Source organism: Procambarus clarkii, chromosome 25 (genome assembly GCF_040958095.1).
Source record: "Procambarus clarkii isolate CNS0578487 chromosome 25, FALCON_Pclarkii_2.0, whole genome shotgun sequence".
NCBI classification, from domain to species: Eukaryota; Metazoa; Arthropoda; class Malacostraca; order Decapoda; family Cambaridae; genus Procambarus; species Procambarus clarkii.
The window spans coordinates 30,144,578-30,166,937 of record NC_091174.1 but is presented as its reverse complement, the minus strand read 5'-3'; the positions used below and the strand labels follow the sequence as shown (position 1 = coordinate 30,166,937).

At 44.8% G+C, this 22,360-nt stretch overlaps 1 protein-coding gene across 1 annotated transcript in view; it reads right to left on the bottom strand.

Annotated features, from left to right (window-relative positions):
* The window catches only part of LOC138349860 (dynein beta chain, ciliary-like), a 43,774-nt gene that overhangs the window by 927 nt on the left and 20,487 nt on the right, over positions 1 to 22,360 (bottom strand). The window contains exon 4 of the mRNA XM_069331021.1: positions 8,718 to 8,944. Within this exon, the coding sequence (XP_069187122.1) occupies positions 8,718 to 8,944 (227 nt within the window). The remainder of the gene's footprint in view (positions 1 to 8,717; positions 8,945 to 22,360) is intronic.

Below are 22,360 nucleotides of genomic sequence, written 5' to 3'. Positions count from 1 at the left end.
TAGGCATTGTCTTGATTTTCTGTATTTATTGTGATGTGTTTCTCCATGTGTTTGTGCCATGTGTTAGGAGACTGAGTTTTGCCTTATGTTTCTGTTCTTGTTTGCCATTTTTGTGTTCCCATGTACATGAACTGTGTTTTTTCTGTACTAGTTTTGTAATGTGGTTGTTTGGTTAATGGCGATGTAGTTGTTGTGATATTTGTGTTTTGCAGTACTTCAGTGCCTTTTATTTTTGTATTTCTGTAGCATGCCGTTGGCATGTAAATTAAAAAAAAAAAAAAAAATTGCAGTTCATTATCGATAACAACTGCATTCATAAAGGGGCTTGCGGTTACATTCAAGAAATTGTTGGTTTTCTACTAGAGAGAAAAGTTTCTACTAGTTTGTTCATAACCCACCAAACCAATGTTTGTCGTTCAAGTTCCCGGATTCTTCTTACCGCCTGCACCACAGTCTAACAGGTGGCTTTGTGATTCCAAGTTCTCTAGCGAGGGCGGCGATTTACATGCCCCCCCCCCCCTTACTCTCATAGCAGCTATTGCCCCTCACTGACACTGCTTTTACTCCCTGGAGTTCAACCTTGGTAAAGAGTCAGCACTCTGGAGTTGACTCGTGGATTGGTCCTTTGGGAGAGTGAAGGGTCCACATTCTTTCACCCAAACGACGACACATTCTGCTATAGTTTGGTGGTTAAATCATTGTAGGAAACTAGTATGTTTTAATAAGCACTAGTTTTTCGAACAACATATATATCAAGAAGTCAGTGTTGAGTATATGATATGTCACATGTCTGCCATATGTGTAATGCAAGTCTGTCACTGTGTGTGTGTGTTTGTGTATTTCACCTAGTTGTATTCACCTAGTTGTGCTTGTGGGGGGTGAGCTCTGCTCTTTCGGCCTGCCTCTCAATTGTCAATCAACTGTTTCTACCTACTACTACTATTTTTTTTCTTCACATCACACACGCACACACACACACACACACACACACACACACACACACACACACACACACACACACACACACACACACACCAGGAAGCAGCCCGTGACAGCTAACTAACTCCCAGGTACCTATTTACTGCTAGGTAACAGGGGCATAGGGTGTAAGAAACTCTGCTCAATGTTTCTCGCCGGTGCCCGGGATCGAATACGGTACCACAGGATCACATGTACAGCTTGCTGTCCACTCGGCCGGCCGGCCCCCTGTGTGTGTGTACTCACCTAGTTGTACTCACCTAGTTGTGTTTGCGGGGGTTGAGCTCTGGCTCTTTGGTCCCGCCTCTCAACCGTCAATCAACAGGTGTACAGATTCATGAGCCTATCGGGCTCTGTCATATCTACACTTGAAACTGTGTATGGAGTCAGCCTCCACCACATCACTTCCTAATGCATTCCATTTGTCAACCACTCTGACACTAAAAAAGTTCTTTCTAATATCTCTGTGGCTCATTTGGGCACTCAGTTTCCACCTGTGTCCCCTTGTGCGTGTTCCCCTTGTGTTAAATAGACTGTCTTTATCTACCCTATCAATCCCCTTCAGAATCTTGAATGTGGTGATCATGTCCCCCCCTAACTCTTCTGTCTTTCCAGCGAAGTGAGGTTTAATTCCGTAGTCTCTCCTCGTAGCTCATACCTCTCAGCTCGGGTACTAGTCTGGTGGCAAACCTTTGAACCTTTCCAGTTTAGTCTTATCCTTGACTAGATATGGACTCCATGCTGGGGCTGCATACTCCAGGATTGGCCTGACATATGTGGTATACAAAGTTCTGAATGATTCTTTACACAAGTTCTGAATGCCGTTCGTATGTTTGGCCAGCCTGGCATATGCCGCTGATGTTATCCGCTTGATATGTGCTGCAGGAGACAGGTTCTGGCGTGATATCAACCCCCAAGTCTTTTTCCTTCTCTGACTCCTGAAGAATTTCCTCTCCCAGATGATACCTTGTATCTGGCCTCCTGCTCCCTACACTATCTTCATTACATTACATTTGGTTGGGTTAAACTCTAACAACCATTTGTTCGACCATTCCTTCAGCTTGTCTAGGTCTTCTTGAAGCCTCAAACAGTCCTCTTCTGTTTTAATCCTTCTCATAATTTTAGCATCGTCCGCAAACATTGAGAGAAATGAATCGATACCCTCCGGGAGATCATTTACATATATCAGAAACAAGATAGGACCGAGTACAGAGCCCTGTGGGACTCCACTAGTGACTTCACGCCAATCGGAGGTCTCACCCCTCACCGTAACTCTCTGCTTCCTATTGCTTAGATACTCCCTTATCCACTGGAGCACCTTACCAGCTACACCTGCCTGTCTCTCCAGCTTATGTACCAGCCTCTTATGCGGTACTGTGTCAAAGGCTTTCCGACAATCCAAGAAAATGCAGTCCGCCCAGCCCTCTCTTTCTTGCTTAATCTGTGTCACCTGATCGTAGAATTCTATCAAGCCTGTAAGGCAAGATTTACCCTCCCTGAATCCATGTTGGCGATTTGTCACGAAGTCCCTTCTCTCCAGAGGTGTTACCAGGTTTTTTCTCACGATCTTCTCCATCACCTTGCATGGTATACAAGTCAAGGACACTGGCCTGTAGTTCAGTGCTTCTTGTCTGTCGCCCTTTTTGTATATTGGGACCACATTCGCCGTCTTCCATATTTCTGGTAGGTCTCCCGTCTCTAGTGACTTACTATACACTATGGAGAGTGGCAGGCAAAGTGCCTCTGCACACTCTTTCAGTACCCATGGTGAGATCCCATCTGGACCAACAGCCTTTCTAACATCCAGATCCAGCAGGTGTCTCTTGACCTCCTCTCTCGTAATTTCGAACTCCTCCAAGGCCGCCTGGTTTACCTCCCTTTCTCCTAGCACAGTGACCTCACCCTGTTCTATTGTGAAGACCTCCTGGAACCTCTTGTTGAGTTCCTCACACACCTCTCTGTCATTCTCTGTATACCTGTCCTCGCCTGTTCTAAGTTTCAATACCTGTTCTTTCACTGTTGTTTTCCTTCTGATGTGACTGTGGAGTAGCTTTGGTTCGGTCTTGGCTTTGTTTGCTATATCATTTTCAAATTTTTCTCTGCTTCTCTTCTCACCCTGACGTACTCATTCCTGGTTCTCTGGTATCTCTCTCTGCTTTCTGGTGTTCTGTTATTCCGGAAGTTCCTCCACGCCTTTTTGTTCAGTTTCTTCGCTTCCATACATGCCCTATTATACCATGGATTCTTCTGTTGCTTCTCGGATTTTTCCCTTTGGGCCGGGATGAACCTGTTTACTGCCTCCTGACACTTTTGGGTAACATAGTCCATCATACCCTGTACAGACTTGTCTCTGAGGTCTGTGTCCCAAGGTATTTCACTTAGGAAACTTCTCATCTGTTCATAATTCCCATTTCGGTATGCCAGCCTTTTGATTCCTAGTTCTTTTTGGGGGGAGATAAGTCCTAGCTCTACCAGGTACTCAAAGTTCAATACACTGTGGTCACTCATTCCCAAGGGCGCTTCCATCTTAACTTCCCTTATATCCCATTCATTTAGGGTAAATATCAAATCAAGCATTGCTGGTTCATCTTCTCCTCTCATTCTTGTTGGTTCTTTGGTGTGCTGGCTTAGAAAGTTTCTTGTTGCCACGTCCAGCAGCTTAGCTCTCCATGTTTCTGGTCCTCCATGCGGGTCTCTGTTCTTCCAATCTATCTTCCCATGGTTGAAGTCTCCCATAATTAGTAGTCCAGATCCATTCCTGCTAGCAACAGAAGCTGCTCTTTCTATTATGTTAATGGTGGCCATGTTGTTTCTATCATATTCCTGTCTAGGTCTTCTGTCATTTGGTGGTGGATTATATATGACTGCGACTATAATTTTTTTCCCTCCATTTGTTACAGTACCTGCTATGTAGTCACTGAAACCTTCGCAGCCCTGAATATCCATCTCCTCAAAATCCCAGCCTTGTCTTACCAGCAGAGCTACACCACCCCCACCTCTTCCTTCCCTCTCTTTCCTCATAACATAATAGTCCTGTGGGAACACTGCATTTGTTATCGTTTTCGTGATCTTTGTTTCTGTGAGGGCTATTATGTCTGGGTTTTCCTCTAGTACCAGTTCTCCAAGCTCATTTGCTTTATTTGTAATTCCATCTATGTTTGTGTACATCGCTTTGAGGCTCACTTTCTTCTGTCCCTTCTCAAATCGCCTCCTTGGTGAGTGTTCTGCTGGTGGGGGAGGCTGTTCCATGGGTGTGAGGACCTGTGAGGTGGATAACAGGGTCTCAGAGGATACTGGGATGAGGGGCAGGGGATCCAGTGAAGGGGGAGGGACAGGGAGGGTATGGGGTGAAAGGGGAGGGAGGACGGGAAGGAAAGGGGGGGAGGGAGGACTCGGGAGGAGGGGAGGGGTAGAAGGGTGGGGATTGGGTGTGGGGGGAGGGAGATTTTGCTGAACATTTGAGTGGGGGCAGGGAGGGTTTGGGGTAGGGGGGTTTTCTATGCAGTGGAGGGAGGCGGGGTTGTCCTCCCTTCTGGTGTTACTGGGTAGCTGGTTGTGGGTTCCCCCTTCGCCTCTGGGGGTGTTGGGTTGGGAGCTGTGACTTCCTGGTTTTCCCCTCTCGCCCTGCGCCTCTTCCTTGCTTCTGCCGCCACGGCTCTCTCCTCCCTTGTCATGTCTCTCTGGAGGAATACATTTTTTAATTTTCCCACATTTTTCAGGGAGCTCTTCCTTGATAGGATCTTCTCCTTTGTGTTCTCGTTTGCAAACACTATCTTTATCATTCGATCTCGGTCTTTGTTGTACCGGCCTAGCCTGAAAACCTTCTCAATGCTATGCTCAGCCCCTTCCATGTCTAGTGCCTTTAGTACTTCATTCACTGCTGCTTTGTCCTTGTCACTCCACTCTGTCCTATTAGATCCTTCCTGCTCCTTAATACCCACAGCAACCACTGATCTGTTCCTTTCCAGCAGTTGGCTAGTGGAGCGTGCCGCCTCCTGCCAGGTGGCTGCTTTCATGGCCACCTCCATCACTGCAGTCATTACTTCAGAGTTATTTTTTTTTAGTATTTCCGCAAATGTTGCTTTTATTGTGGCATTCTCATCCAGAAAACTATTACCACCTTCTCCCTGGGTGGTTTTCTGATTCTCAGCCTCGATACCATTTTCTTTGAGGGCTCTAATCTCCTCCTTTGCTGCTGTCAGCTCTCTTTTCAGGTTGCTTATTTCGTTCTTCATTTCCTGCATCATTTCTTGCATCTCACTCTTGATGTCCTCCAGAAACTGGGCGAACATTTCCTTCATCTCGTCACCTTGGCTCTTTCCTGTTCCCCTGGGACCTCTGGCTGCCATGCTTGACCCTGTTGGGATGGGGAGGGAGAAGATGAGAGGAAGAGAGAGAGAGAAAGAGAGAGAGAGAAAGGGAGTGATAAAGGGAGAGATAAATGGGTGGGTGGGGGGGATCCTACCCTTCCACTGAAGTGAGAAGAAAGTAGAAGGGGAGGGGGGGGGGAGGAGATGGAGAGAGAGGCGGGAGGGAGAGAGAGGAGAGGGAGAGAGTGGGTGAGGGAGAGAGCAGGTGAGGGAGAGAGCGGGTGAGGGAGAGAGCGGGTGAGGTGTGTGTGTGTGTGTGTGGGCAGAGAGGGAGGGGGAAGGAAAGAGAGGGAGGGAGAGGGGGAGGGAGGGAGAGAGGGAGGGAGAGAGGGAGGGAGAGAGGGAGGGAGAGAGAGAGGGAGAGAGAGAGAGGGAGAGAGAGAGAGGGAGAGAGAGAGAGGGAGAGAGAGAGAGGGAGAGAGAGAGAGGGAGAGAGAGAGAGGGAGAGAGAGAGAGGGAGAGAGAGAGGGAGAGAGAGAGGGAGAGAGAGAGGGAGAGAGAGAGGGAGAGAGAGAGAGAGAGAGAGAGAGAGAGAGAGAGAGAGAGAGAGAGAGAGAGAGAGAGAGAGAGAGAGAGAGAGAGAGAGAGAGAGAGAGAGAGAGAGAGCAGGAGAGAGAGAGAGAGAGAGAGAGCAGGAGAGAGAGCAGGAGAGAGAGAGCAGGAGAGAGAGAGCAGGAGAGAGATAGTGGGAGAGGGAGAGAGGGAGGGAGAGAGAGAGAGAGAGAGAGAGAGAGAGCAGGAGAGAGAGAGAGAGAGAGCAGGAGAGAGAGAGCAGGAGAGAGAGAGCAGGAGAGAGAGAGCAGGAGAGAGATAGTGGGAGAGGGAGAGAGGGAGTGGGAGAGAGGGAGAGTGGGGAGGGGAAGAGTGTGTGTATGGGCGATGCGGGGGACTGGGGGTGGGGGGGGGGAGATGGCGACTAAGTCAGGTCAGGTCCGATGGTGGGGTCAAGATGGGGGGGGGGGATAGTAAGGTCCTATCCCAGATGCCTTTTCCCCTGACTGGACAATTGTGTGTGTGTGTGCACGCGTGTGTGTGTCTGTTTTAGCGTGTGCACACTTGTGTGCGTGTATGTGTCAAGATATCCCTTATGCGTTACCTCTGCCTAAATGAGCCACTCTGAGATTTTTAAATATATATGATATCCTGAACGAGAATTTGATAATCTTTTACCTCAATCTGTACACCTGATTAATTGACCAGAGAGGGGTACATACCAGTCTGCCTCCCGCTCACACAACCAGATGAGCGATGTATGATGTCGATGGTTATCCGTCGTTGTCTCCCACTAGGTGATTCACTAAGTGCTGGTAGATTGATGAGGTCGTTCTTCTCTTTCAACACAAAGCTCTGGAGTCAGTCACTGTATCGTTATGTGACAGTTCACTAATTCACTGTACCACTGATCACAGTCACCACTCAACAGCACAATCAGGTAGCTCCACGGCGGGTCGTCCCACCCAGTCAGGTCACACACTTACATGCACCGGTGATGTCCTAGCTCCACTTTTGGTTTCTTCGCCAAATCTTCGCACTATCACTAGCGATATGACTATGCTATGTTGCACCCTGCTAGCTACACACTGCGAGAGGCCAAACACTATGATCTAGCCTCTATACTCCTTCAATGTCCCGAGAAATTGACGAATTTCCGCGGACCTCACTAATCGCGTGTGTCTCCTACCTTCTCCCGCGTGTTAGTGTGTGAGTGTGTGTGTGTGTGGGGGGGGGTGTGTTTGTGTCTGTGTTTGTGTGTGTGTGTGTATGTGTGTATGTGTGTGTGTGTGTGTGGGGGGGGGGGGGGTTTGTGTTTGTGTGTGTATGTGTGTATGTGTGTGTGTGTGTGTGTGTGTGTGTGTGTATGTGTGTGTGTGTGTGTGTGTTTGTGTGTGACTTATTCCCTAGTTGTGCTTGCGCGGTTGAGCCTCGGCTCCTTGGTCCCACCTCTCAACTTTTTTTTTTTTTGCAGGGATATTCCTGCACGGGGCCTAAGCCTCTGGCTGGCCCACTAAGTGTTGCTTGTTTCTGTTTTACTTGGGCGGAGTATGAGTATTTAAGACTCGTATGGTCGCTTCAGTAAGATTTTGTCCCACGTGTTTAACAACTTCTTCTGCTCTATTGAATCTAGGTTGAAATCATAATGGGTTTGTAACTCTGCACTGTGTTAGATAATGTCCCAGTGGTCTGTCGGGCATTTCTCCACAGTGCTGATATTTCCTCTCATCTTCCGGAACGTGTAAGCCTATTTCCAATGCACATGGGTATCCAAGCCTGATACGATGTAAGTGTACTTCTGTTGCTCTACTGCTCCCTTTCATCAAACTAAGTGGTTCGTAGTTGGTTGAATTCTTGTACCAACTCGCAGATCCTGATGTTGCAACTTCTGTGTTGTGGTCACTGTACATCTTTTGCATTGCTCTGTTTCTAATTACTTTCTTAATCTGTGATAGACTCTGTGGTATGTAAATGTCTACATTTCTTCTCTTAGTTGCAAGTTTTGCAGCTTCGTCTGCAATGTCATTTCCTATTATTCCCACATGACTTGGCACCCAGTTGATAAGTACCCGTCGGCCTTGTCGTTTGGTGTTTGCATTAATGATATGACATTTGTGATCAGATGAAAGTTATCACATATGTGCTCTTGTTGCAAGGTTTTATTGGCAGTTCTCGAATCTGTATGTATGTTAATATGTTATCCGTGTTCAGCAAGAGCATGTTCCAAAGCCTTTTGAATGGCTAGCATCTCTGTTTGTAAAGTCTAACTCCCATTTGAGAGTTTCCAACTATTTACAAAGTTTCCTGCTTTAACTGCAGCTCCGGTTTCTTGTCCCTGCTGGTCTTTTGATCCATCTGTGAAGTATGTGAAGCTGTCAGATGCCAAGTTTGACCTCTCAACTGTCAATCAACTGGTGTGTCTGTCTGTGTTCTCTCTCTCTCTCTCTCTCTCTCTCTCTCTCTCTCTCTCTCTCTCTCTCTCTCTCTCTCTCTCTCTCTCTCTCTCTCTCTCCCCCTCTGTATGTTTATTAGCTACAGTACACTCAACTCCTTCCTTTACTCATGACTCGTTCATTAGTCAGTTTCAACCACCCAATTCTTTCCCGTACTCATGACTCATACATTACTCAACTACAGCTAGCCAGCTTCTTTACTTACTCATGGCTTAAAGTTACTATATAAATCTAAAGATTTAGTGATCTATGAGACTGAGGATCAAGAAACTGTTCAGTGTTGATGGTAGGGGGGAGGGGAAAGAAGAATTACAGTGTTTCGCTGGCAAGAGACAACACCGTTTCTTTAGTTTTCATCAAAAGTAGTGTGAAGTGCAAGTAAAACAAATTTACTGGTGCGTCCCACTGGGGGAGGACATCTTACCGTGTGACCTTGATGGGCTGATTGCCGTTGGAGAGAATATCGAGGAGGTCTGCTGTGGAGACGAAGTAGAATCTAGGGAAAGCGAGCCTCTTCGTCTCCAGGTATTCGGCAAGAGTCTTCTCGCAGAGGGTCAGCTCAGCTTGGAGAGCCTCCAGCCTGGGGAAGAGTCCTGGCCTGTTGGTGGCTTGGAGCACATGAGGCTTGGCTACCATCTCCGCCACCAACTCCTGCTCAACACAAACACCACTCATTACACTCCACGTTTTTTCTACTATGTTTATATTAAAGACAAAGGCAAGTTTTAAACAAAATTTAGTTACACAAGTATCAGCAAATAATGTTTATTTATGTCCTTTTTCTTACCGTCGTGGTTGTGTGTGTGTGTACTCACCTAGTTGCACTCACCTAGTTGTGTCTGCAGGATCGAGCATTGACTCTTGGATCCCGCCTTTCGAGCATCGGTTGTTTACAGGAATGACTCTGGTCCTATTTCCTTATCATAACTGGTTTTAAAATTATGAATAGTATTTGCTTCCACAACCTGTTCCTTAAGTGCATTCCATTTCCCCACTACTCTTACGCTAAAAGAAAACTTCCTAACATCTCTGTGACTCATCTGAGTTTCCAGCTTCCACCCATGTCCCCTCGTTCTGTTACTATTCCGTGTGAACATTTCGTCTATGTCCACTCTGTCAATCCCTCTGAGTATTTTATGCGTTCCTACCATGTCCCCCTCTCCCTTCTTCTTCTTTCTAGTGTCGTAAGGCACAGTTCCCTCAGGCGCTCCTCATACCCTATCCTTCGTAGCTCTGGGACGAGTCTCGTTGCAAACCTCTGAACCTTTTCCAGTTTCTTTATATGCACACACACACTTAAGTGTGTGTGTGTGTGTGTGTGTGTGTGTGTGTGTGTGTGTGTGTTCCTACCTGCGCATGTTCATAACTGTCTACTCCTACCTGTGGGTGAACTTACCTGTGTGTGCACTTGTGTGCTCCTGCCTGTGTGAGTACTTGTATGCTCCTGCCTGTACTCACCTAGTTGTACTCACCTAGTTGTGTTTGCGGGGGTTGAGCTCTGGCTCTTTGGTCCCGCCTCTCAACCGTCAATCAACAGGAGTACAGGTTCCTGAGCCTATCGGGCTCTGTCATATCTACATTTGAAACTGTGTATGGAGTCAACCTCCACCACATCACCCCCTAATGCATTGTGTGAGTACTTGTATACTCCTGCCTGTGTGAGTACTTGTATACTCCTGCCTGTGTGTGTACTTGTGTGCTCCTGCCTGTGTGTGTACTTGTATGCTCCTGCCTGTGTGAGTACTTGTATACTCCTGCCTGTGTGAGTACTTGTATACTCCTGCCTGTGTGAGTACTTGTATACTCCTGCCTGTGTGAGTACTTGTATACTCCTTCCTGTGTGAGTACTTGTATGCTCCTGCCTGTGTGAGTACTTGTATACTCCTTCCTGTGTGAGTACTTGTATGCTCCTGCCTGTGTGAGTACTTGTATACTCCTGCCTGTGTGTGTACTTGTGTGCTCCTGCCTGTGTGAGTACTTGTATGCTCCTGCCTGTGTGTGTACTTGTGTGCTCCTGCCTGTGTGTGCACTTGTGTGCTCCTGCCTGTGTGTGTACTTGTGTGCTCCTGCCTGTGTGAGTACTTGTATGCTCCTGCCTGTGTGTGTACTTGTGTGCTCCTGCCTGTGTGAGTACTTGTGTGCTCCTGCCTGTGTGTGCACTTGTGTGCTCCTGCCTGTGTGTGTACTTGTATGCTCCTGCCTGTGTGTGTACTTGTGTGCTCCTGCCTGTGTGAGTACTTGTATGCTCCTGCCTGTGTGTGTACTTGTGTGCTCCTGCCTGTGTGTGCACTTGTGTGCTCCTGCCTGTGTGTGTATTTGTGTGCTCCTGCCTGTGTGTGTACTTGTGTGCTCCTGCCTGTGTGAGTACTTGTATGCTCCTGCCTGTGTGTGTACTTGTGTGCTCCTGCCTGTGTGTGCACTTGTGTGCTCCTGCCTGTGTGTGTACTTGTGTGCTCCTGCCTGTGTGAGTACTTGTATGCTCCTGCCTGTGTGTGTACTTGTGTGCTCCTGCCTGTGTGAGTACTTGTATGCTCCTGCCTGTGTGTGTACTTGTATGCTCCTGCCTGTGTGAGTACTTGTATGCTCCTGCCTGTGTGTGCACTTGTGTGCTCCTGCCTGTGTGTGCACTTGTGTGCTCCTGCCTGTGTGTGTACTTGTATGCTCCTGCCTGTGTGTGTACTTGTATGCTCCTGCCTGTGTGTGTACTTGTATGCTCCTGCCTGTGTGTGCACTTGTATGCTCCTGCCTGTGTGTGTACTTGTATGCTCCTGCCTGTGTGTGCACTTGTGTGCTCCTGCCTGTGTGTGCACTTGTGTGCTACTGCCTGTGTGTGCACTTGTGTGCTCCTGCCTGTGTGTGCACTTGTGTACTCCTGCCTGTGTGTGCACTTGTGTGTTTCCTGCCTGTGTGTGCACTTGTGTGCTCCTGCCTGTGTGTGCACTTGTGTATTCCTGCCTGTGTGTGCACTTGTGTGCTCCTGCCTGTGTGTGTACTTGTGTGCTCCTGCCTGTGTGTGCACTTGTGTGCTCCTGCCTGTGTGTGCACTTGTGTGCTCCTGCCTGTGTGTGCACTTGTGTGCTCCTGCCTGTGTGTGCACTTGTGTGCTCCTGCCTGTGTGTGCACTTGTGTGCTCCTGCCTGTATGTGCACTTGTGTGCTCCTGCCTGTGTGTGCACTTGTGTGCTCCTGCCTGTGTGTGCACTTGTGTGCTCCTGCCTGTGTGTGCACTTGTGTGCTCCTGCCTGTGTGTGCACTTGTGTGCTCCTGCCTGTGTGTGCACTTGTGTGCTCCTATCTGTGTGTGCACTTGTGTGCTCCTGCCTGTGTGTGCACTTGTGTGCTCCTGCCTGTGTGTGCACTTGTGTGCTCCTGCCTGTGTGTGCACTTGTGTGCTCCTGCCTGTGTGTGCACTTGTGTGCTCCTGCCTGTGTGTGCACTTGTGTGCTCCTGCCTGTGTGTGCACTTGTGTGCTCCTGCCTGTGTGTGCACTTGTGTGCTCCTGCCTGTGTGTGCACTTGTGTGCTCCTGCCTGTGTGTGCACTTGTGTGCTCCTGCCTGTGTGTGCACTTGTGTGCTCCTATCTGTGTGTGCACTTGTGTGCTCCTGCCTGTGTGTGCACTTGTGTGCTCCTGCCTGTGTGTGCACTTGTGTGTTCCTGCCTGTGTGTGCACTTGTGTGTTCCTGCCTGTGTGTGCACTTGTGTGCTCCTTCCTGTGTGTGCCCTTGTGTGCTCCTGCCTGTGTGTGTACTTGTGTGCTCCTGCCTGTGTGTGCACTTGTGTGCTCCTGCCTGTGTGTGCACTTGTGTGCTCCTGCCTGTGTGTGCACTTGTGTGCTCCTGCCTGTGTGTGCACTTGTGTGCTCCTATCTGTGTGTGCACTTGTGTGCTCCTGCCTGTGTGTGCACTTGTGTGCTCCTGCCTGTGTGTGCACTTGTGTGCTCCTGCCTGTGTGTGCACTTGTGTGCTCCTGCCTGTGTGTGCACTTGTGTGCTCCTGCCTGTGTGTGCACTTGTGTGCTCCTGCCTGTGTGTGCACTTGTGTGCTCCTGCCTGTGTGTGCACTTGTGTGCTCCTGCCTGTGTGTGCACTTGTGTGCTCCTGCCTGTGTGTGCACTTGTGTGCTCCTGCCTGTGTGTGCACTTGTGTGCTCCTGCCTGTGTGTGCACTTGTGTGCTCCTGCCTGTGTGTGCACTTGTGTGCTCCTGCCTGTGTGTGCACTTGTGTGCTCCTGCCTGTGTGTGCACTTGTGTATTCCTACCTACATGTGCACTTACCCGTGTGTGAGTAGTGTAAGATGACTCAAGTCGGTGCCGTTTAGCAGTTCCCGGCAGCTTTCTATTGTCGTTTTTTTATGGATTTCGGCCGCTGTGTTTTGTGTCTTTATTTTGTTTCCATGGATCTCGCCGCTCCCTTCCGTCATCCCTTTTCCTCCATGTGTGACGTCATCAGGTAGTTTTAATTCTTCCAAATTTCGAATGAAATTCAATCAATCCAATTTCAGCGATTGCATATATAATCCCATTTTCAAGGATAGCCTATTATATCCCATTATCAATAACTGCAAATTTATTCCCATTTTTAATGACTGTATATTTATTCGCATTTGTAATGGATATTTAGTGAGTAAATTGCACATTTTTCCGCTTTTCAAAGAATGTTTACTTATGCCAAATAGCTGTAGTTAAAGATTACTTATTAAACATAAGAATGATGTCCATACAGCATCTCTTATTTATGACACCCATTTACCTCTATGAAACTGTAATAAAACTTCAATAGGCCTATTCGAACCATACAGTATATATTTATATCCACCTTTACTCCTACGTATTTACAACCCCTAAGAATTAAAGAAAAACCACAGAAGGCTGTTATTCAGTTGCATATATTCATCCACTTATACACTTCAATCACGTCACCTATATGAAATTGCAGAAGTCCTATTAACAGCCCCTAATTATACCCATTCATCTACTTGAACACTTCAAACATGTCGCTCTTCGCCTAACTCCAGAATGGCTAATTTGCTCCAATTATTTTTAGTATCTAGTTAAATTATTTAAATTGTAAGAAATATTTTTGGTGTCAATATCCATCCAAATATTGTCTATTTCTAACAAATAATTTAAGTGTTTAAACAAAGATCTCCTATTGAACATAAGAATGAATAAAACTGCAGAAAACCTATTAACAGTTCCAATTCATATCCACCTTAATCTCTTACTCTAATCAAAGCAGATAACATTCTTTGGACTGAGAAGTTCATTGCTAGTTTGACATTAAAATCTCCAAGAGAACGGTCATGACTCAATGCCGCGTTGAGACCTCCAAGCTAACGGAGAACATGTATATTTTATAATTATATAGTTCTCAATAATAGTTACAACGCTTCCTCTAACTCTGCCTTAGGTGAGGTCATCATTCCCACTTATTGCTTTAGGAGATGTCATTATCCACACGCTGCATAACCCTATTATCACCAAATATATTGTCATTAATTCATACAAATTATTTAATCTTATAATTATATTTATCAATTCATCATAAATTCATAAATTTTATTAATTCATCTTTATGCAGAGCAAACTATATACTCTTTAATTTTTTAAAAACAAACAGTACATAACATGTGTTACACCGCCTGCCACTGCGACCTGAACACTCATTAGCACCAAGGTGTCCAACCTCACAGTGGCGTGGCGTCAGCGGCGTAATGTCGGAGGCGTGATTACTTGCATCATCTTGTGTTTTATTAATAATATCTTGCAATAGGACTGCCAAATATTATATTCTAACTACTCATTAACCCAACTTAACCTAACCTAACCTAAAGAGTATATGGAACACGCAGGCTCAATTTATTTAGTTTTTATTTATATTTGCAAGAGTTCTTACATTGCTGTAAAGCCACTAGTCCGCATAACGTTTCAGGCAGGTTCTTAATCTTAATTTTTCCTGTTATATGACCCACCATACGACCCGGAATACGACAAACTCTTAGGAAAATGTTGATCTGGGTATAAACCAAACTGACCTTACCCTAGCCTGCCTGGATCTTTGCTCAACATTGAAACTGAAGTGTTACGAGTGCTGTTATAAAACATCAACTCAGCCGCCCTGGCGCTAACTTCTCATACAAGTGTAGCAACTATATTAACAAGTAATAGACTTGCTCCATATTCTCATTGGCTTAAAGTGCAGATAATGAGATTGGTTATATAGAATTAACAGACTTATCTCTGTGTTCTACATCTATAGAAGTTAAACACTAATTCTTGATTCACTATGTGGGGAAAATAGCTTGTGAGATTTATATTTATTTATATAGTAATTTATATTTTACGTTAATTTATATTTTTCGATAGGACTCTATGATGTTTAAAGTGGACTATATGATTTAAAAATTATCACACATCGCTTTCCTACACATTATGGGGGGTTCATGGTTTATATATATAGTCCATCAATCGAAATTATCGATTGGTAGACATTCACTACAATATTAATGGTAGGTGTTAAATTACAATTACAAGGTATCATTTAATACTGGAGAGGCCTTATCTGAATAATTGTTTTATCCTAAACAACCAGATATGAACATGGAACACGCTAGTCGATACACTTTGTCGGTGAGGCTGGCCTCAACTCATGTACTGGAGTACTATCTTGAGATATCGTGAGATGATTTCGGGACTTTAGTGTTCTCGCGGCCCGGTCCTCGACCAGGCCTCCACCCCCAGGAAGCAGCCCGTGACAGCTGGCTAACACCCAGGTACCTATTTTACTGCTAGGTAACAGAGGCATAGGGTGAAAGAAACTCTGCCCATTGTTTCTCGTCGGCGCCCGAGATCGAACCCGGGACCACAGGATCACAAGTCCAGCGTGCTGTCCACTCGGCCGACCGGCTCTCATACTAGGTAACTAATTTTAATTCTTCTTCCTCTTGAATTACACCTGTCAAAGGGCACTTATAACAATAGCAGTAATCCTAAATATGACAGCTATATCAGAGGAAATATTATAATAATTTATTAGATGAATTTCAAGGAATATTTACCTTTTTGTGTCTCGCTTCGTATCGTAACCGGTTTACCCTCATAAACATAACCTTACTGATCAAGAATGAATGATAATAAATGGGTTTCGGAATTAGGACACTTGCCTTGATAGTAGACGATGTTGGTGTTAATAACAGGATTAATATTACATCCCATAACACTGTTGTCCAAGGGAGAATTATAGGAGCTAGATTTGCTGCAGCGAAACTGGTATAATATTAATGGCGACTCACTGCCCTCTCCCACAGACCGCACTCCTTGCTTTCCAGATGCGTTTTATCAAGAAGTAGAAGGAGGGCCTTCATTTACTCTAGTTTGGTACTGATAATAGCAGTCTCCGTGGTGTAGTGGTAAGACACTCGCCTGGCGTTCCGCGAGCGCTATGTCATGGGTTTGTATCCTGGCCGGGGAGGATTTACTGGGCGCAATTCCTTAACTGTAGCCTCTGTTTAACGCAACAGTAAAATGTGTACTTGGATGAAAAAACGATTCTTCGCGGCAGGGGATCGTATTCCAGGGACCATAGGATTAAGGACTTGCCCGAAACGCTACGCGTACTAGTGGCTGTACAAGAAGGTAGCAACTCTTGTATATATCTCAAAAAAAAAAATAATAAAGTTGATTCAAGTGAAATGCTTTTATGCAGGCGATGAGTCACAATAACGTGGCTGAAGTATGTTGACCAGACCACACACTAGAAGTTGAAGGGACGACGACGTTTCGGTCCGTCCTGGACCATTCTCAAGTCGATTGTGAAGAGGAGGTAGAGACAGGCAATAAATAGGCAAGAGAGAGCTGAGGAGGAAAGTAAGGTGTAGGGGATAGTAGTAATAATGAGAACTGCAGAAGGCCTATTGGCCCATACGAGGCAGCTCCTATTATAACCACCGAAGGAGATAGTAATCGGAATAAGAAGAGGATAGCAAGGGAGCGTAGGAGAAGACAATGAACAGAAAAAGGGAAGAAGAGAGAAAGAAAAGGAAAGAGAAAGAAAGATAGTGTATAAGAGCCGATTCTACAAGACGGCGTCTGTGTAGAGTAGAGGCAGGAAAGATTATTTTGGAGGAAGACCAATCAATGGGATGATTAGAATCCCTCACATGGCAGAAGAGAGCATTGTTAGTGTCTGCAGACTTAACACTTCTCTTGTGTTCTTTAAGTCTGTCATTCAGTGTACGGCCAGTTTCGCCAAAGTATTGGAGAGGAGAAGATGAACAGGAAATAGAGTAGACACCAGCAGCATTAGAAGCAGGAGGAGCAGTGTGAACTAGATTGCTACGAAGTTTGTTAGTTTGTCGAAAGGCGAGTTTAATGTCAAGAGGACGAAAGGTATTGGTAAAAGTTTTGAGTTCAGATATGAAGGGAAGGCATAGTACAGTGCTACTAGTGTTGGAAGCAGGTTTAGGATGAAAGAAATTTCGTTTAGCTTGAGAGTAGGCACAGTTGATGAAATGCAAAGGATAACCAAGGCGAGAGAATGATTTGTAGATAAAGGCAATTTCAGAATCAAGAAACTGAGGGTCGCTGATGCGTAGAGCGCGGAGGAAGAGAGAGACGAGGACACTTTTCTTAACAGAAGGAGGATGGTAGGAAAAGAAGTGCCACTATGCATGGGTTTACGGTATACAGAGAAAGAGAACCCAGACACAGAGCTGTGAACATGAACATCAAGAAAAGGAAGGAGGGAATTAGATTCCCACAACTTTGAAATGGATAGAAGGAGCCAGATTGTTAAGAGAGGCGAGGAAAGGCTGGAATAGATTAAGGTCATGAGGCCATAAAGCAAAAAGTCATCAACATAGCGAAGCCAGAGAGAGGGACGAGTATCAGTAGAAGGAAGAAGAAGAGTTTCGAAGTATTCCATGTAGAAATTAGCAAGAACAGGGGAGAGAGGGGAACCCATAGCGACACCGAAAGTTTGAGTGTAATATTTACCGTTGAAAGAGAAAGAGTTCGATTCAACACAGAGTCTAATGAGATCGAGGAAAACGTCAGTGGGAAGCGGGAGAGGAAGGAGGCCCTCAGACGCCTTCTGTCTAAGGAAAGAGAGAACGTCATCGAGCGGAACATTAGTGAACAGAGAGTCGACATCAAGACTAAGCATCTTACAAGAGGGTTGCAGGCGCAGTCTTTCTATGAAGTCCTGAGAGTGACGAAGGTGGGCAGGGGAAAAAGTGCCAAGGTAAGGTGTCAGGGTTGACCAGACCACACACTTCTAGTGTGTGGTCTGGTCAACAAATGCTTTTATGATGTTTACAGTCCAAATACTGATGAATTAAGGATGTTTCCCATTATTAGGTGGTGAAATTATTGACATGTGGCAATTATATCCCCCATTTTCTACTGGAAGAAATTTGTTCCACTGTGCCTCTTTTTCTGAGTTAATTTGTTAGTAGTACATTAGCAGCATTATTATCTGCCTATTTTATTGAATATTAGTAAATGGTGTCGGTTTTCCGTCACACTAATTACAAGTAATATCTCTTCCCAAGTGTACAACAAATTATTTAATATCTCCATTCCGTTCACCTGGACTGTATGGGTATCTATGGACTAGAATGTTTGTTTCCACGGAAATGTGGATGACAGTTTATTAGTTAATATCTCTTCCTAACCTGCTAGATGATGGTTAATTTGGCAAGGTGAGGTGGAAGCTTCTAATTAATTTCGACAGATCGGCATCTTCAGTCAGTTAGTTTAAACTCGTATAGTGATTTAGTACAAAAGCTTGAGAGATACCGTGTATCTTCAACATTCACCAGCAACAAAGTAACACTCGACGAGTGCAGACGAGGAGTCACAATAACGTGCTGAAATATGTTGACCAAACCACACGCTAGAAAGTGAAGGGACGACGATATTTCGGTCCGTCCTGGACCATTCTCTAGTCAATTGTGAATGATTTGAAAATGGTCCAGGACGGACCGAAACATCGTCGTCCCATCACTTTCTAGTGTGTGGTTTGGTCAACACTAGACGAGTCCAATTCCCCCACTCTCAAGATGATACTACCCTCGGCACAGAGCAGAGGCAGACAGCCAGATTCCGGCTGCATCGAGCTTTCATTCTCTCGTCCCTTATTCGAGCTCTTCGACTCAGCCCACTTTCAGAGCGCCACGCTCTACACACTCGCCCCACATCCGAGCTCTATCTCCACGGCCTCAATCAGCTCTCTGACCAGCCCCAGGTTTCGTCTCAGATACTACAACACTTCACTACAATGTCAACAAACCGACTGCTGTAACCAAAACTATGGTTAAATATATATAAAAAACTCCAAACGCTTTGTGTCTAATCAAATAAATACTTAGACATACACTTACGTTACACCAGGACTTTGTTCAATATTCCTGGCACTTTTTCGTTTTGTTTTTGGCCACTGGTACTACAACCCGCTAACACCTTGGTTAGAACTTATTTTTTTCAACTGTGTTCTGAGAAATGTGTTTTTATTCAGCATTTTCCGAAGCATCATTTCAACCTAACCAACCCTACCTTAACCTCCCATTACATATATGAATGGGAAAATATTTCAACAGCATTCCTATTCATCTCTTTATGGATAAATATTACGTTGGAATTTTTTTCAACTGTTAGAAATTAAATGTCTTGCTTAATGGCAAGATATATAAAAAAAAATGCTATAGCCAAACCTCTTTGGTTTTAATTTTTTTTAATAGTAATAATTGAATAGTTTAAAAAATGGGTTGTCGACAACAATTTTCCAAGATGGAGGCCGAAGATCAACTTAATTTTTCGAAGACTCAGTACATTAGTCGTTATATATATGCCAAGTCCCCTTCCCTGAGAGAGTTTATTTTACTCAGTTTTCAATGACTGCTGTTTGTCCAGCATCCAACGATGTCCTACCTCTTATTAATTTAAATTGGCTTCCTTTGTCCACTTTCTATTGCCCTCAATATCTTGTACATAGTAATCATATCCCCAATGTTCAGTCTCTCTAAGATTGTGAGGGTGAGTTCTCGCAACCTGTCTTCATAGCTGAGGATTCTCAATTCTAATTGCAAACCTTTAAACGTTGTAAGTTTCTGCTTAAGCCTCACAACGTGTGGGTTCCACATTGGAGCTGCATAATGAAGTTATGGTCTCATCTAGCTATTGAGAGACCACTTAAAAGCCTTCTTGATTAAATTCTAAGAGCTTCTGGTGTTTTGGGGGATTTGTATACCCCTCATTTACTTTTTTCTTATTGTTTAAAATAATATCCTTTTCCTTATGATATAGTTAAGTGAAGGTCTCCTATCTCCTTTACCCATTTACATCATTTTGCAGGTATTTGCATTTAATTCCAGCAGCAATATTTATCTGTCTACTCTGAAAGATTTTTAAGGTCTTCTTGCAGCACCCTACGGTCCTCCTCATTTCTTCCATCCTCATTAATTTTACATCATTTCCAAACATTGGCACGGGCAAGGTCACTACCTATGTGAAGTTGTTTTAATAAATTAAAAAAAATGGTCCTCCGGCCTGAGCCCAGTGGAACACTACTTTCCATTCCTTTTCAGCCACACGTATCCTCTTTAACTATGGCTCTTTGTTTCCTGTCTATAAAGTAAGTACTCCTGTATCCATTTCTTTTTCTTCTTCTTCTTCTTAATGGTACGTGCGCATTTGCATGAAGGACTGCACGAGTATTAATGTTGGGAGACGCGTTACTGTGGAGCATCAGTGTTGAGGATGACAAGGTTTGAAAACATAAGAACATAATAACAAAGGTAACTATAGAAGGCCTATTGGCTCATACAAGGCAGCTCCTATCTATAACCCAATCCCACTCATATACATGTCCAACCCACGCTTGAAACAATCGAGGGACCCCACCTCCACCACGTTACGCGGTAATTGGTTCCACAAATCAACAACCCTATTACCGAACCAGTATTTACCCAAGTCTTTCCCAAATCTAAACTTATCCAATTTATACCCATTGTTCTGTCTTGTATTGATACTTTTAATACCCTAATAATATCCCCTCTGTTGTGCACATTCATCCACTTGTAAACCTCTATCATGTCACCCCTAACTCTTCGCCTTTCCAGCGAATGCAACTTAAGCTTTGTTAATCTTTCTTCATATGAAAGAATTCTAATTTGGGGAATTAACTTAGTCATCCTTCGCTGGACACGTTCAAGTGAATTTATATTAATTTTATAGTATGGCGACCGAAACTGAACTGTATAATCTAAATGGAGCCTAACCAGAGCAAGATATAGCTGAAGAACAACACCAGATGTCTTGTTACTAACGCTTTGATTAATAAATCCCAGTGTCCTATTTGCCTTATTACGAACATTCGTACAATGATCCTTTGGTTTTAAATTCTTACTAATCAGGCACCCCATATCCCTTTCGCAATCCGACTTCGTAATCTCAACACCATCTAGCTCGTATCTTGTAACTCTATCATCATTACCTAGCCTCAAAACTTTACATTTATCAGCATTAAACTGCATCTACCAATCTTTTGACCATTTCAAAACCCTATTTAGATCAACTTGAAGTGATAGTGAGTCTTCTTCCGTGTTAATTTCCCTACCGATTTTTGTATCATCGGCAAATTTGCTAATGTTGCTACTCAAACCTGAATCTAAATCATTTATATATATTATAAACAACAGAGGTCCCAATACAGAGTCTTGAGGCACTCCACTTACAACATTTTCCCACTGTGACTTAACGCTATGACCCTAAGCACTCGTGACACTCCTTGTCTGTTTTGGCCTCGGACGGTTCCGTCTTGGTTGGACGTGGGGGATTTTGTGAGCTGTGTATCTTCCGACGGCGAGGGGTCTGTGATTGGTGATGTTCCAGTGGTCTCCAAGGTGGTGGTGGCAGATATGCATGCGATAGATGCGAGTGCTGGTGTGGGGAGCACTGAGTTGGTTCCTGTGCCGCCCCCCACCCCTGCGCCTCCTGATGTGGGCTCCCCGAAGTTGGAGGTGGTGCCCCCCCCCCCCCCCCCATCCTGTGGAGGATGATGCGGCCTGTGAACTTTTGGTAGTTCTCAATAAAGCTGATCGCTGAGGGGGCTCTGTGTCTGGGCCCGGCAGTCCGTTGTGAGTTTGGGCCCTGTGGTGTTGCCCCGCGTGTTGTTGGGGAGAGGGACGACCGGTTCTCTGGTGCTCGTCCACTGTGAGGGTGCCAAGCATGCAGGCTTTCATCTCTGGTGGTCCTGATTTTATGTCACGCCCTCGGGGAAAGTCTGGTAGTCGTCTTTAGGTGGACATGCGAATCGTTTGGGAGGTGTACTGTTTAGGTTTTCCGGAAAATAATTATCCACCTAAATATGTGTAGGCGTTTCCTTCTCTCGTATATTTGCCTTTGGCATGCTGATGAGTTTCGACTGCTGTTTTTGTTGAGAGCCCTTCAGGCTTTTTGATTGTTCATTTGTGTTGTTTGTAACGTGTGATTCCTTTCTGTTGGTTTTGTGCTGACTTGTGTATTTGTCTTTTTGTATGATCCTGTTGCTATGTACTTCTGTATTTATGTTTTCATGTATTTGTGAGGGTAGGTTTGGGGTTTATTGTTTTGTTCCTTTGTAACTTGTACTATTCTTGTTGGTTCCTTTTTTGTATTTGTTCTTATGATATTTTTGTAGCATGTTTTTGCATGTAAATGAAAAAATGGTTTTATACCTGCCATGTTTCTAAGTTTTTTGCTCTTCTTTAAGGATCCAGAGTATAGAGATGAGCATGATGTTTTCCACTTCGTTACGATATCTTGGGTGATGGTAAGTTTAAAGGATCCTTTACGTGCAACATGAGGAATGAGGAATTGGATGATGGATAACGTAAGGTGTGTTGTGCATCACTTTGACCAGTTGGACTACTAGTTCGTTATGGAGTAAGCCACAATGCGCTGGACTCCATTGGATTGAGATGTCATAACATATCAATTGATGTTCAAGGAGAATTTGAAGGAATGGGTGGATGTTATGTATCAGAATGTACCAGATTCTGACTGTATTAATATATGAATTTGTATTTCTTCA